The 12033-nt window shown below is 38.1% G+C and overlaps 1 protein-coding gene across 1 annotated transcript in view; it reads left to right on the top strand.

Annotated features, from left to right (window-relative positions):
* LOC122334820 (alpha-1,6-mannosylglycoprotein 6-beta-N-acetylglucosaminyltransferase B) overlaps positions 1-12033 on the top strand; it is a 78423-nt gene that overhangs the window by 19026 nt on the left and 47364 nt on the right. Inside the window, 4 exon segments of the mRNA XM_043232716.1 lie at positions 1986-2033; positions 2036-2129; positions 7181-7290; positions 9385-9458. Of these exon segments, the coding sequence (XP_043088651.1) occupies positions 1986-2033; positions 2036-2129; positions 7181-7290; positions 9385-9458 (326 nt within the window).

Here is a 12033-nt window from a genome sequence, read left to right on the forward strand (position 1 = left end):
CAATAAAAAGCGAAGTGGGAATGGGTCTGCTGAGCTTTAAAAAGCGACAAAAAGGCAGTAGATTTATATTAAATTTAAGGTATCCGCTTGCTGAAAAGCAGTAGAGGTTTATCCTTTTATTCAGCAAGGATGTATGAACCGATCAAGTGACAATACAGTAAACAACTACTTATTTGTGCATACTATTTCCAATAAACTCCGTTCAGAAGATCCTTCATATTGCAAATGTTTGCAACAATTGGTTTCATTATTGATAATAAGAAATGTTTAAGAAATTAGATTTATGAATACTTCCCACAACATAAACTCTAAAAATGTGTGCTAAATATGATTAAAAGTCGGCTCATAATCATAGCACTTTTGGCAAATGTTGTTACGTGATGGAGGGTGTACAATAAGTATTGTACTGATTTTTGTTATATTTGGAGCTCAAAATTGTAACCAATCACAGATATTAGTTTATGAGTGCAGAAACACTGAAATTAAAGCAACACACACACAAAGAAAAAAAAGGAAAAAGGAATGCTTGGATAAAATAGACTGTCTAAATTGCATTGGCACCATATCTCAAACAGTCTTTAAGAGTCTCAGTGTGCTGAAAGTCCAAATGTGTCCACCAGTGTATATGCAATCCACACAAACTGATAAGCCAAAAGCCTTCAAGCCAGTCTCTGGGAAGGTAAGCCCACAAATAGTGAACTTCACAGTCAAAGTATCCCCAGCAGCTATCATTATGTGAGGTGACAGCCATTTTGATTGCCATGCTCATCTGTGAATACTGGTGCATTTCCTAGTTTCCTGTCATGTGACTGTTCAAAAGCAAACACTAAAGCTAAGGTTGCTAAAAAGAAAATAAGGGAAAATTATGATTCATTATAGGAAAATATGTAATATTGTATTGCATTATAATGTTATTAATAATCTGCATATACGTACAAGAGTTTAGTTAACAGATAAACAAGAGGGAAAACAGTGCTACAGGTAACGTAGCCTATATATATGCTGAGTTTCAGTTAATTTTTGCTTAATTTGTTTACAGAAAGTCACATACCATCTCTTTTCTTTATTTTCTAAAACAGAATGTATATAAACATTAACATGGACATCAAATAAAAGCAGGCCTTTATGATGCATTATTATTAAGACAGTATGTGTTTAAAGATGATTCTGAAAATGTTCTGAAAATTCAAGAAAACATCAGCGTGCAGCTGGAGTGACTTTATTATATAAACATATATATATATATATATATATATATATATATATATATATATATATATATATATATATATATATATATATACACAAATGCACTTATAAGTTTGAATTAAAATGTTTTGCATCTACATAGCCTGAATGAATGAAAATTAATATATTTGGCTTTTGATGCTTGAATGAGTTTTAAGCTAAAAGTTATATTTAAAAATACAACAAATAAATAATAAATAAATAAAGCTCATTTTTGCTCTGTTTAGAAACACTTTAATCGCCATAGTGAAAGATGTCTTCCCTCAGACATATTGCATTGTTTTTGTGCGACTGACTCATAATTAATAATCACATCGCTTTTGCGTTCTCCCGAACTGATTAGCTGAACTCAAAATGCGGACTGTGAGGTAAATTGCAGTCAATGTGAGTCCTTGCTCACTGAGAAGATTCCACGTTCAGGCTACAAGTGGCTCCATTCACAAATAAAACAAGGATTTGTCCAAAAACAGTGTTTAATTATGTATTGAGAATTGTCAGATGTTTGTTCGCGAATAAATAGACTAAAATGACTTCGACAACATACAAACCAAGTCCTACACTATAAAAATCTTTCTTATAACTAGAATGGAGAGTCTAATGTGGCATTTCTTCTCGTGATACTGATAATTACAGGTTTTCAAAGAGTAAATAATATTGATTTTAGGTGTTTAATCACAACACGTTGCAACATATAGTACCTGTCTGAACTGACGTGTTCTCGTTGCTTTGTGTGACAGTGCTGGGCGGTCTGGAGTCTCGCGGGGTCCTGAGAAAGATCAGCGATATGTTGAGATCATCATGAAGAGGATCGACACCCTATCAAAAATGAACAACAGCAGCGAGTCCCACAGACTGGAGGAGTTGAGCTCTGCTCTCCACAGGTGCGGCTCCACACTCGTGATTGCAGCGCGCAGCAGTGACATTCTTCAAGTCAGGTGTCACTCGCTGCCTTCAAGTCACGTAGGGATAATCGTATTTACAAGATGAATGCACACGAACGGCGCGCAATGTTTTAATTGCCAGTTATCTCCATGTTTATCTTTGTGCTGTTAGCATGCGGTTCAACTGAAAATGCAGTTCATCACGGCTTGAGGACAAATTAATCAAGTCTGTGAAACTAAAACGTAACCAAATGAGGTTTTGCAGCTGCTAACAAACGGTGTTTTCATTTTAAGAACTTTACTCGATGCACCGCATTGATTTGATTGGATTTACGTCGGGCGTTGCGCCAAGAGCCTCGTCGCTTGTTTGCATATACTTTTTTCTGCGCAGCGCCAAGTCTCGCCAGAAAACATTAGCCTAGCTCCTGGTAAAAGGGAAAAAAAAGCGGCCAGCTAGACCGAAACGCATCTGTCATAATTTCAAACTGAGAAAACCTAGAGATTGCACTTGACCCTCGCAAAAATGCTCAACGCATCCGTTTTATTCCGGCCACGGCACTCGAACGCGCATCACACCGCAGTGACAAGTTCAGAGTTTGCAAGTGGGAAGTTCCCAATAGGTCTTGAAGGCGGCAGCTGTCTGAATGTTTCAGACACAGTCAACTTCTTGCCGATGAGTTAGTTTAGACACTTCCCAGAGTTTTCAGCCGTCTCCATGGAAACAGATGCCTGTCACATCAGAAGTTCAAACGGGCGCTGGTGCCATGGCTTTACTTTGTGATTTTTCTAGACATCAACAAATCTTAGAGGATAAAAACACCCACACACCGAAGCTCTACAATCTTTGATGCGCATCAAAGTATGAATATCAACTTTCTATGTCTTCTGTTACGCTGAAAAGTAATCAATGGAAGTGATAGTTTAAAGTTGAAGCGTGTCATTCTTGCACGCTGGTGTCACCGATGGAACTGCAAAAATAACTACCGATTCTTACCTGGTAAATTACCGTAAAATTACTAGATCGGGTTTTCTGGTACTTACTACCGCTAAAATACTGTCCACGCATCAGTACCAATAAGCTCCATGATGTCAATCAACAGAAATGACCTTTAAACGCCTTCAGCGCTTTCTACATCTGCACGGATGAGGAGAAGCACTTTAGTTTCACCATCTGTCCAACTTGACAACATTTTTTGAATTCTGAGCGACAGGCATGAGGGAACGATCTCACAGAGCGCAAAAAAATAAATAAAAACGGAGAGGCAGACACTGCGCAGTGTATTATTATAATATTTAGTGCAGAGACACTGCTGAATGGAAAGTAAGTCAAGGCAAAGCAGACACCATTTGCAAACATGTCTGGCTAGCATGTTTATAAAAAATAATTAAAAAAAAACGAAATTAGTATAATACGTTCAATTGTGAAAATGGCATAATCACTGTCAAAACCATATAATTGTGTCTCGCAGGATCTCAGAGCTACATAGTTAAACGTAAAACAACAGGAAGTAAAAAAGAGTTTTGAACTTGTAGCTGACTTGCTGAAGCGGTAATGAAGAGTTCAGATGCAAGTGCTGGTACTCTACAAATGAATTTAGCACAATCGAAGTGAAAGTACTTGATGAACATCAATATGTCAATTTGTCATCTCATTTTTGACCAAGATAGTTGCCTATAAATACTCATAATACACGATAATAATACACGAGATCCTGTACATGCTCATAAAGCAGTAATCTAATGTTTTGTTCACTACGGTGGAAATTTACTAGTAATGTTTTATCTTCTGGAAAATGTATTAAATGGACTAATTTATTGTCATTTTTTACAAGGCCCGTTCACATGATTTCTAAACAGAAATTTACGAGTAATTTTGCATTAGTTTATTAGCAAGTATATTAGCATTGGGTGTAGACACACAATGGATTTTGGTAGCCATAATCTGTAGCCGTATTTGACTCAGATTTTGGTTTTGTAGAATGAACAGCATGAAACCAGATGAAATTATTAAGAACTACATTAAAATCTAATATAAAAAAACATCAACTCTGTTTGCTTATACTCTAATGACTGCTAGTTGACATTTAGCTGCTTACTGTTAGTAGAATGTATAAAGTGGACGAAACAAAGTGCTATGTACCTCAGGAACACCGTGCATTGTCTTGTAAGAAAGCCTCTGGCAACATAAGTAATTACAACAGTAACCGATGTAGATATAACTGATATTGACTACACCGTCCCAACAAAGGCTCCAATGTCATCGCTCTCGAAATGTGAAAGTCAAGTCCTAATGACCGGGTTTGAAATACAGTACAGATCGAATCGGGTGTAGTATCAGCAAAGCCTCAGAACTCGCGTTTTTGAAGCGTGTCTGTTGAACTGAAAAATCGCCACTGACGTTCTTTCCAAAGCTGATTTGATTGGTGTGGATGAAAGACCGCAGGAGGTAAAACGCTCTGACAGTACCTAAAAAGAAATCTCAGAAGTGCAGCGATCGCGGAAGTCAAACATGCATGTGACAGCTCCGCCTGAACACTTTATTGTCTTTGGGTGTGAAGTCAGAAAGGTCAGGGTTCAGGCGGCCTGTTTTTCTGAGCGTTCGGCTTTGCGCCGCGCGGAGGTGACATTTATTGGGAGTGACAGAGTTGCTCGCAGAGGGGGGCTGTTTGCTTCAGCGTGTTGCTGATGTAGCTGCAGGGCACGGGGTTGCAGGCGGTTCGTGTGAGCTGTATTATAAAGAAATCAAGCTCTTGGTGTGAAACAAAGACGACAATGCGCTCCTTAAGCTTGCTGAAAGACATTTTCCTGTCTCTCTGAAAGAGGTTTTTCAAGTCTCTGGAGATACCTGAAATAAAACCTATCGGGGCTTTATTGGAATTGTTTCAAATGCGAGAGGAAAATATAGTCACGCATTGCACAAAGCTTGAAAAGTACAGTGGGTACCGAGACAGCAGCCAGTTTTTTTATTTTTACTACTTAAACAAATAAGTTTTTGCATATTTAAAATAGCAAAAGTTATAGTGCAGGGTAAAAGTGGTAGAAATGGTAAACTGCTTGATCTGAACATTTTTGATAACTGATCAATTGTATTTTTAGGGATAAGGGGCACATGTCTCAATCTTTTAGTTGGTTGTAATGCAGATAATTCTTATATTAAATATTAACAAACTGGCTGTTGGGGAATTGTGCCAAAATACTGAAAATGATTTCAGCATGCTGTATTGCACATAGTTGTGCCGTTATTGCCTTACAACTTAAAAAAAAACGGTACCCGCAATTCCGGTAAAGCTCACTTCAGCCTTGTCTTTCATAAATATGTTTTACTTAAAGCCAGGGTAGGTGATTTGGTTAAAAAACATTTTTGTTATGCTGTTTTTTCGCGTCCCTATAGCAGTCAATAAGTTAAGTGGTCTAAATAGATTAATGATTTTCTATATAATCTGCGGAAGGCATATGACCATAAAAACTTCACCCAAATGTTTCTACGATAGACTGCCCTGCCCGCATGTCATACATCGTCAGCGCGCTCATTGCACTGTTCCAGAACCGAAGGCGTTATTACTGTAATAATACACGTTTTCTACCGTAATGTTTTCTCAGCGGTGAATGAGACGTGAGGCATTCAGTCAACCACCAACGCTGTCTCTCATCGTGTCTCTGTTTTCGTCTGGTCTGCCGGATCGCGTTCTTGTGTTTTGAAGGAGGTGTGGCTTTAGGGAGTGACCCGCAGGGAGGGCGGGATCTCATGCTTTCAAACCCTAGCCTAAAAACTTAAATGTTCGTGTCATGATTGCCAGCTGGAGTGCCCGTGAGTTCTGTTAGAGTTTGTTGGTTTCCTGTGTCTAGTACAAAAGTTGCTGAGACACCCCCAAGATCACTCGAAACACCCGTTTCCTTGTTTCTAGTTTGCATCCATTTGTTGTAATATAGAGATTTATATATCATGCGTAAAGCTGAATGAATAACAATATAACGGACAAAAATGAAGCATAACTTTGAAAATCTGAGAGTGCAAAAACTTGTCCCAATGAAGTCTTTAGCAATGTATATTACTAATTAACATTTTTATAAAGTTTTGATATATTTAGTGTAGGGGATTTACAAAATATGTTCATTTTACATAATCTTTACTCATTATTCTACAGATTTTTGCAAAACATATATATATATATATAAATTCAACCCATACAATATATTTTTGGCTATTGCTACAAATATACCCATGCTACCTGAGACCGCTTTTGTGGTCCAGGGTAACATATTATTTTTATAATCAATACATAATGAATACATAAAAAGCATTTGAACATATTGAGCACAGGGTTTCCAGAGCTGTTTTAATGTTATCTTTAAATAACAAAACTCTTCATTTAAAAAAAAAAAAAAAAAAAAAAAAGTCGACCCTGGGACAATTAAATGATGCAGCCTTTCCTTTAATTTTAACCCAGCTTTTTAATCTTTTAGATCATTTTTTTATGCCGTCAACATCAAGGGAATTAAGTTGCTACCGACTTAATTGCTGTAACATGTTTTTCTCTCAGGGCCAAGCCTAAACATGCCGGCGTGTCATTTTCATTATCTATCTACGTGAATGGTGTCAGTACGGAAGCATTGCTATTTCATGCTCCGAGCATATTTCAAACAATTAGCATGTCCGATGGGTAATCGTGCCATTCAAGGATGCTGCAATGCAGTTCAAAAATGAATAGAAAGACTTGCTTCAGTACAGGTGCTTCAGACTTTTAGTTCTTCTCAAGGCTGTGGTATGTGTAGGTGTATTTTAATTCAAATTAGACACACACACACAATCATCCATTAATAATGTATCATATCCATTATCCATTAGACACTGGTACTATAGGTTTGCTATGTATATATATATATATGGAACACAGCATGAGATTTTTGGGTGAAATATCAAAGCTGATTCTTACCTAAAAAACAGAAGAGCATCATCAAAGTAGCCCAGCCTCATTTGGGGGTGAACTATTTCTTTAATAGTCCTGTTGCCGCACATCATTTCTCTCTCTTACTTCCCTTCACTTTAACAGATTCCAGCCGGTGGGTCTGGTGGAGCGAATCCAGGCCATCGCCCAGAATGTCTCTGACATGGCTGTTCGAATGGAGCAGATTCTGAAGAAGACTAACATCCCCGCCAGAGGTGAATCTCTCATTTCTTTTTGGGTGACAACTGCGGAACATTTCCTTGTTGCAAAAGTAGGACTTGGATACAATCAAATAAGAATGAGCAATCGCATTAAAGCGTCACTCCAGCCCAAAATGAAAATTTTGTCATTAATCACGTACCCCCATGACTTTCCGAAATCTTCGAAACACAATTTAAGGTAAAACCGGGAGGCTTGCGACTGCTCCATTGACTGCCAAGTATTGAACAATGTCGAGCATGAAAGTGCTTCATCTGCCATCAGTGGTCCAATCTGAATGTTATGAATCACCAGTCAAAAATCTTCAATGATCTGAGATATGATTGCAAAATGTATTTCCTATTTCCCAATTATTCCATATTTTATAATTTACTAACAATTACTTCATTTCGTCTAACGTTATATCAAGTATAATTAGGTCCTTAAAGAGGTACACGTAACACACAAGATTGAATAACTCAGCTCGTTTTAGTCACCAAAAAATCTTTAAAATGCACTGTTTAAAATTAGACATGAAGAGGTCTGGGCTCCGTTCCATTTTTTCAGGACAGCACATTCGCTCTTTATTATTTAATGCTACTTGATTGGGCTCCTTCGCTATAATGCCAATCATCTCTTGCCGCTATTTGTACAGCGAGAGCCTCTGTAGGGTTTGATATCTCTAAAGTTTGCCAACAGAGTTTGGTGGAATTCCAGCAGGTTTTTTAGCGAGCATATGTGCAAGCTGTGTGGGAGGTTTATTTAAACTATTAATGTAAGACAAACAGAATTCTTACTTCTGCTCTGCCTTTTGAGCAGAATGCTCGAGGATTCCGCTCATGCTCAGCTTACTTTATGAGAACTTTTATGTTGAAAGCGAACACTTGTGCTCTTGCAATTGTGTTTTAATGACTTTCCGATTACAGTATCTTTTGATCTAAAGTCGTACACCGTGCTCTGGGTTTCCAAGGACCGGGTATTCGCATCGAAAATGAAAATGTGAAAATGTGATGCAATCCCAGAGAATAAGAATATATATTGCCACTCTTTAGTTTTGGGACCGGTTCACACTATTAACTAGCTATAACTACAGCTTTTGTCTAAAAAAACTTAATGTGCTGCTTACGAAGAGTTAGTTTGGTAGCTGGTAAATTTAGTTATGGGCTTCTTGGCTGACCTCTGTTTTCGTTCTTATGAGGGAAATTCTCTGACATTTTATTTTTCTCAATTCATATCCATCATTTAGTATTGCTCTGTCCTCGCTCATCTGTTCTCTTTTGAGCTTACGCTACGACTTATGTCGAGAAGAATTTAATTATAATGACTTACAATTAAAAAAATAAAAAATAAACTCTGTTCGTCTAAAAGAAAAAAGTTATGGGTCATTTGTTTTTTTGTGCGTTATCAGTACTTATAAACAGTTAATTTGCTAGTAATAACCATGCTGATAAGAAATCGGTTAATAGCGTAAATTTAAACCAAAAGTACTATACTATAATAAGAAATATGTTACTAGAAATATTTTTTTTTTCAATTTTGAAGTGAATCTCTTAAATCAATGTTCCGTATCTGAATAGAACGCAGGAGTCATTGGATGTCTTCTGATTGAAAAGTTCAAGGGTGTTTTTCAGCTGCTTAGTATCTTTTCATAATCAAGCAGAATAGCCCATAATTCCTTTCTCTTTGAGCTCGCTTGATGGATCTGAAGTAGCATGTTGTACAAAGAACAACCTCTTTCTTTGTTAATTAGGCTGACTGGGAACGGCTACCAGTGAGAGATGAGAGTTTATTAATCAAGGCGAGGGGATGTTTGCAATTTTCTGTTGCTTTTTTTCTACCCAACTGAACACAAAGCAGCGCAGAGCTCTTAACAAAGCCCAGAGCAAGCATTACTCAGACAACTAAGAGGTGCGAGTGCAAGAGGTCGCTTTCTTAATGTTTAATAAAGCTAGCCTAAAGAAAGTTGAGGAGATGGAAGGAGTTACGGAGGGCTCTCCCAAAGCCTCATTAAAAGCGAAGAGCGTTTGGATCCCACTGGTGTTCCACGGTGAAGCTACTGTAGTGTGGAAGAGCGCTGTCAGACTGTGACTGCCTGTCCTTTTCATCTGCAGGCCGAGATGGAGTTACAGGCCAGTGCGAAGTCCCGAAGGATCCCAGGTACCCGGATTGCGCTAGCAAAGTGGATGTGAGTTGACAGAGATTTTTTCAACAAACCCTCACACTCCTTTATGTCTGGACTTTTTATTTCTTGGTTGCCTTAGAGAAAAACAGATTGGTGGAAGCAAACACTGGCATCCAACAAATGGATTTCTCGCAGAGTGTTTTCTCACCTGTTTCATTGATTGATGATGTTGTTGTTTAGATGATGTCTCTTTCCTTTTTTAGTTCGAATATACATTTTTTCCGTATTTTTGTAAAATTAAATAATCCCAAACGACGCTTTACCAAAACGTGCTCAGCCTTTAATCAGTTACCACAAGAGACTCAAGAGTGTATTCATAAAATGTTCTAAATTGGCTTCATATATATCATCTCATGAAAATTTTTTCGAGGTAGCTAATTCGTGGAAATCAGTTCGACCTCGTTTGTACGAATATGTAAATTTGTCTAAACCCAACTGAGAAGTAGGTTTTGGGGCCGGGTTGAATGTAGGTCATTCGTACAAATTCATACGAATACTACAACTCGTAGAATACGGACGATTAGGCTTATGAATTTGTACGAGTGAGGTCATACGAATTTGTACGAATTAGCCACCTCGTAAAATATGTACAAATTGCTGTGAGATTAGGCTGGTGCAAAAAAAAACCCCACAGAACTTAAAACTGCTGATTTCTTTGTACTTATAAGCACAAGCCTGAGAAATCCTTATTACGTAAAATATTTGCAGTTCGTGAGCTCTTGAGTCTTCTTGAACTACACGCATAACCTGTGGTAAATAAGTTGTTTACATAAAATAATCTGCAATCATTCACATTTCGCCCCGTGCGTGACGCACGGTTTATCCTCATTAATCTTTTTCCGTCTCCATTTTGCACATATTCACCCGGCTCTACGCGGACGTTCTTCTACCACACGTTTTTTACATTTGCATATTTCGCCTATTGCATTAAGTGGGTTTTTATGAAACAAAATCTCGGGCTGTCAAAAGTTTAAAATAATTACGATGCATTTAATGATTTGTATTGTGGTTAATGCATACAGGGGGGAATTTATTAAGAATGAATTGCTCCCACTGAAAGCTGTTTATTTGCATGTGCTGTCAGCACTGCTTTAGCCCCCGATTCACTAAATTAATTATGCAGATCAGGCAGCAGCTCGAAAAACACCCTGAAAATCTCTGCTGGGGCGCATTTTACACACTTCAGATCTCACAACTGCCACGGAGTGCTTTATTGCTATATTATGGAGGCAGACCACCACAGAACCTGACATATTTTTTTATCTTTTGTAAACATTATAAACGTTTTTACCTTGACTTTGCATGAACGCTGAATAATAAACCGGTTCCAGAGCTGAAAAACACAGAAAAGCGTTTGTTTTCTGACTTCGCCTTACCTCGCGAAGTTCCTTTTCGTGATGAGCAACAAAAAAACGTGCAAGAGCTTGTTTGGCAATTAATTATACGTGCATTCATTACTTTTATGCTACTGCTAAAATGTACGACCGCATGAAACACGCGCGGATGCACAAAAGAAACCGAAACGGAGTGTATTTCAGCAAATAATATTTCTCAAAATGAACGTAAACACTGAACTTTATGAACAGTAATTAAACAATCCACAAAACAGGGCTTTATCTTTCTTCGCTCACTGATGTTTTTGCTGCTAACGCCCGCTAATTAAATTCCAACGCGCAAAAATGCGAAACATTTAGATTTTACTTCTCATTTGGCGTGAAAGGACTGTTCACTCAAGGCTCAATTGATTCAAACAAGTGTGACACCATCCATCGTCCACGTGAAATGGCTGTCGTGTGGATGAGAGTAGGCGTTGGGTCAAATGTTCGTTCGGCGGTCCCATTCCAAACAAATCCTGAAAGCAGTTAAACCAATCTTTGCTTGAAAGGCATATACATTTGAGCTGAAATAAAATCTAAAAGCACTTAGAGTTCGGTTTGCTACGCTCTTGTAAAGGTTTGCGGAGGCATTGAGGTGAGGACTGAAGAGTATATAAATAAGACCCTTTGACCTGAATCGACTCAACCTTATCTTTAAAGATCCTCGTGCTCTCACCATGTTCAACTCGTAGAACTATGTCAAGGTCCACAAACACATTCTAATTACATAGACATTGATATGGAGCTGGCATCCTGTGCCTGCACAGACAGCACAACTTTAGTAATCCTATAAGATCATTGCGAATCTAATAAACTTGGGTATGTACTTGGGTATGTACGCCCGTAGAAGCAAGCGTTAGGTCAGATTCGATAGTTAAATGTCATTTACGTCGGTTCGGATTTCTGAAAAGGCATTGGATCTTGAGTGTCTCGAGACCAAGCACTGAACCGAGACGATTCCTATTGAGGTACATTACACTGAAAATCGTGACACGAAACAAAAAAAGGACATTGTGTCCATGGGTACGATTCGATAGATTCGGTTGCAGGAGTGAAGACCACGTTGTATTAGCATTGCATTGGTGATGTGAGGCTTGCAAGATCAAAACCCGAAAGGAAACCCCCCGTCCCCACATGAAAACAGTTCCTTTGATGGTTTCAGATATTCCACCTATGCCATGTCGACTGATTTAACGGTTGCT

The sequence above is a fragment of the Puntigrus tetrazona genome, chromosome 3 (genome assembly GCF_018831695.1).
Source record: "Puntigrus tetrazona isolate hp1 chromosome 3, ASM1883169v1, whole genome shotgun sequence".
Classification (NCBI taxonomy): domain Eukaryota; kingdom Metazoa; phylum Chordata; class Actinopteri; order Cypriniformes; family Cyprinidae; genus Puntigrus; species Puntigrus tetrazona.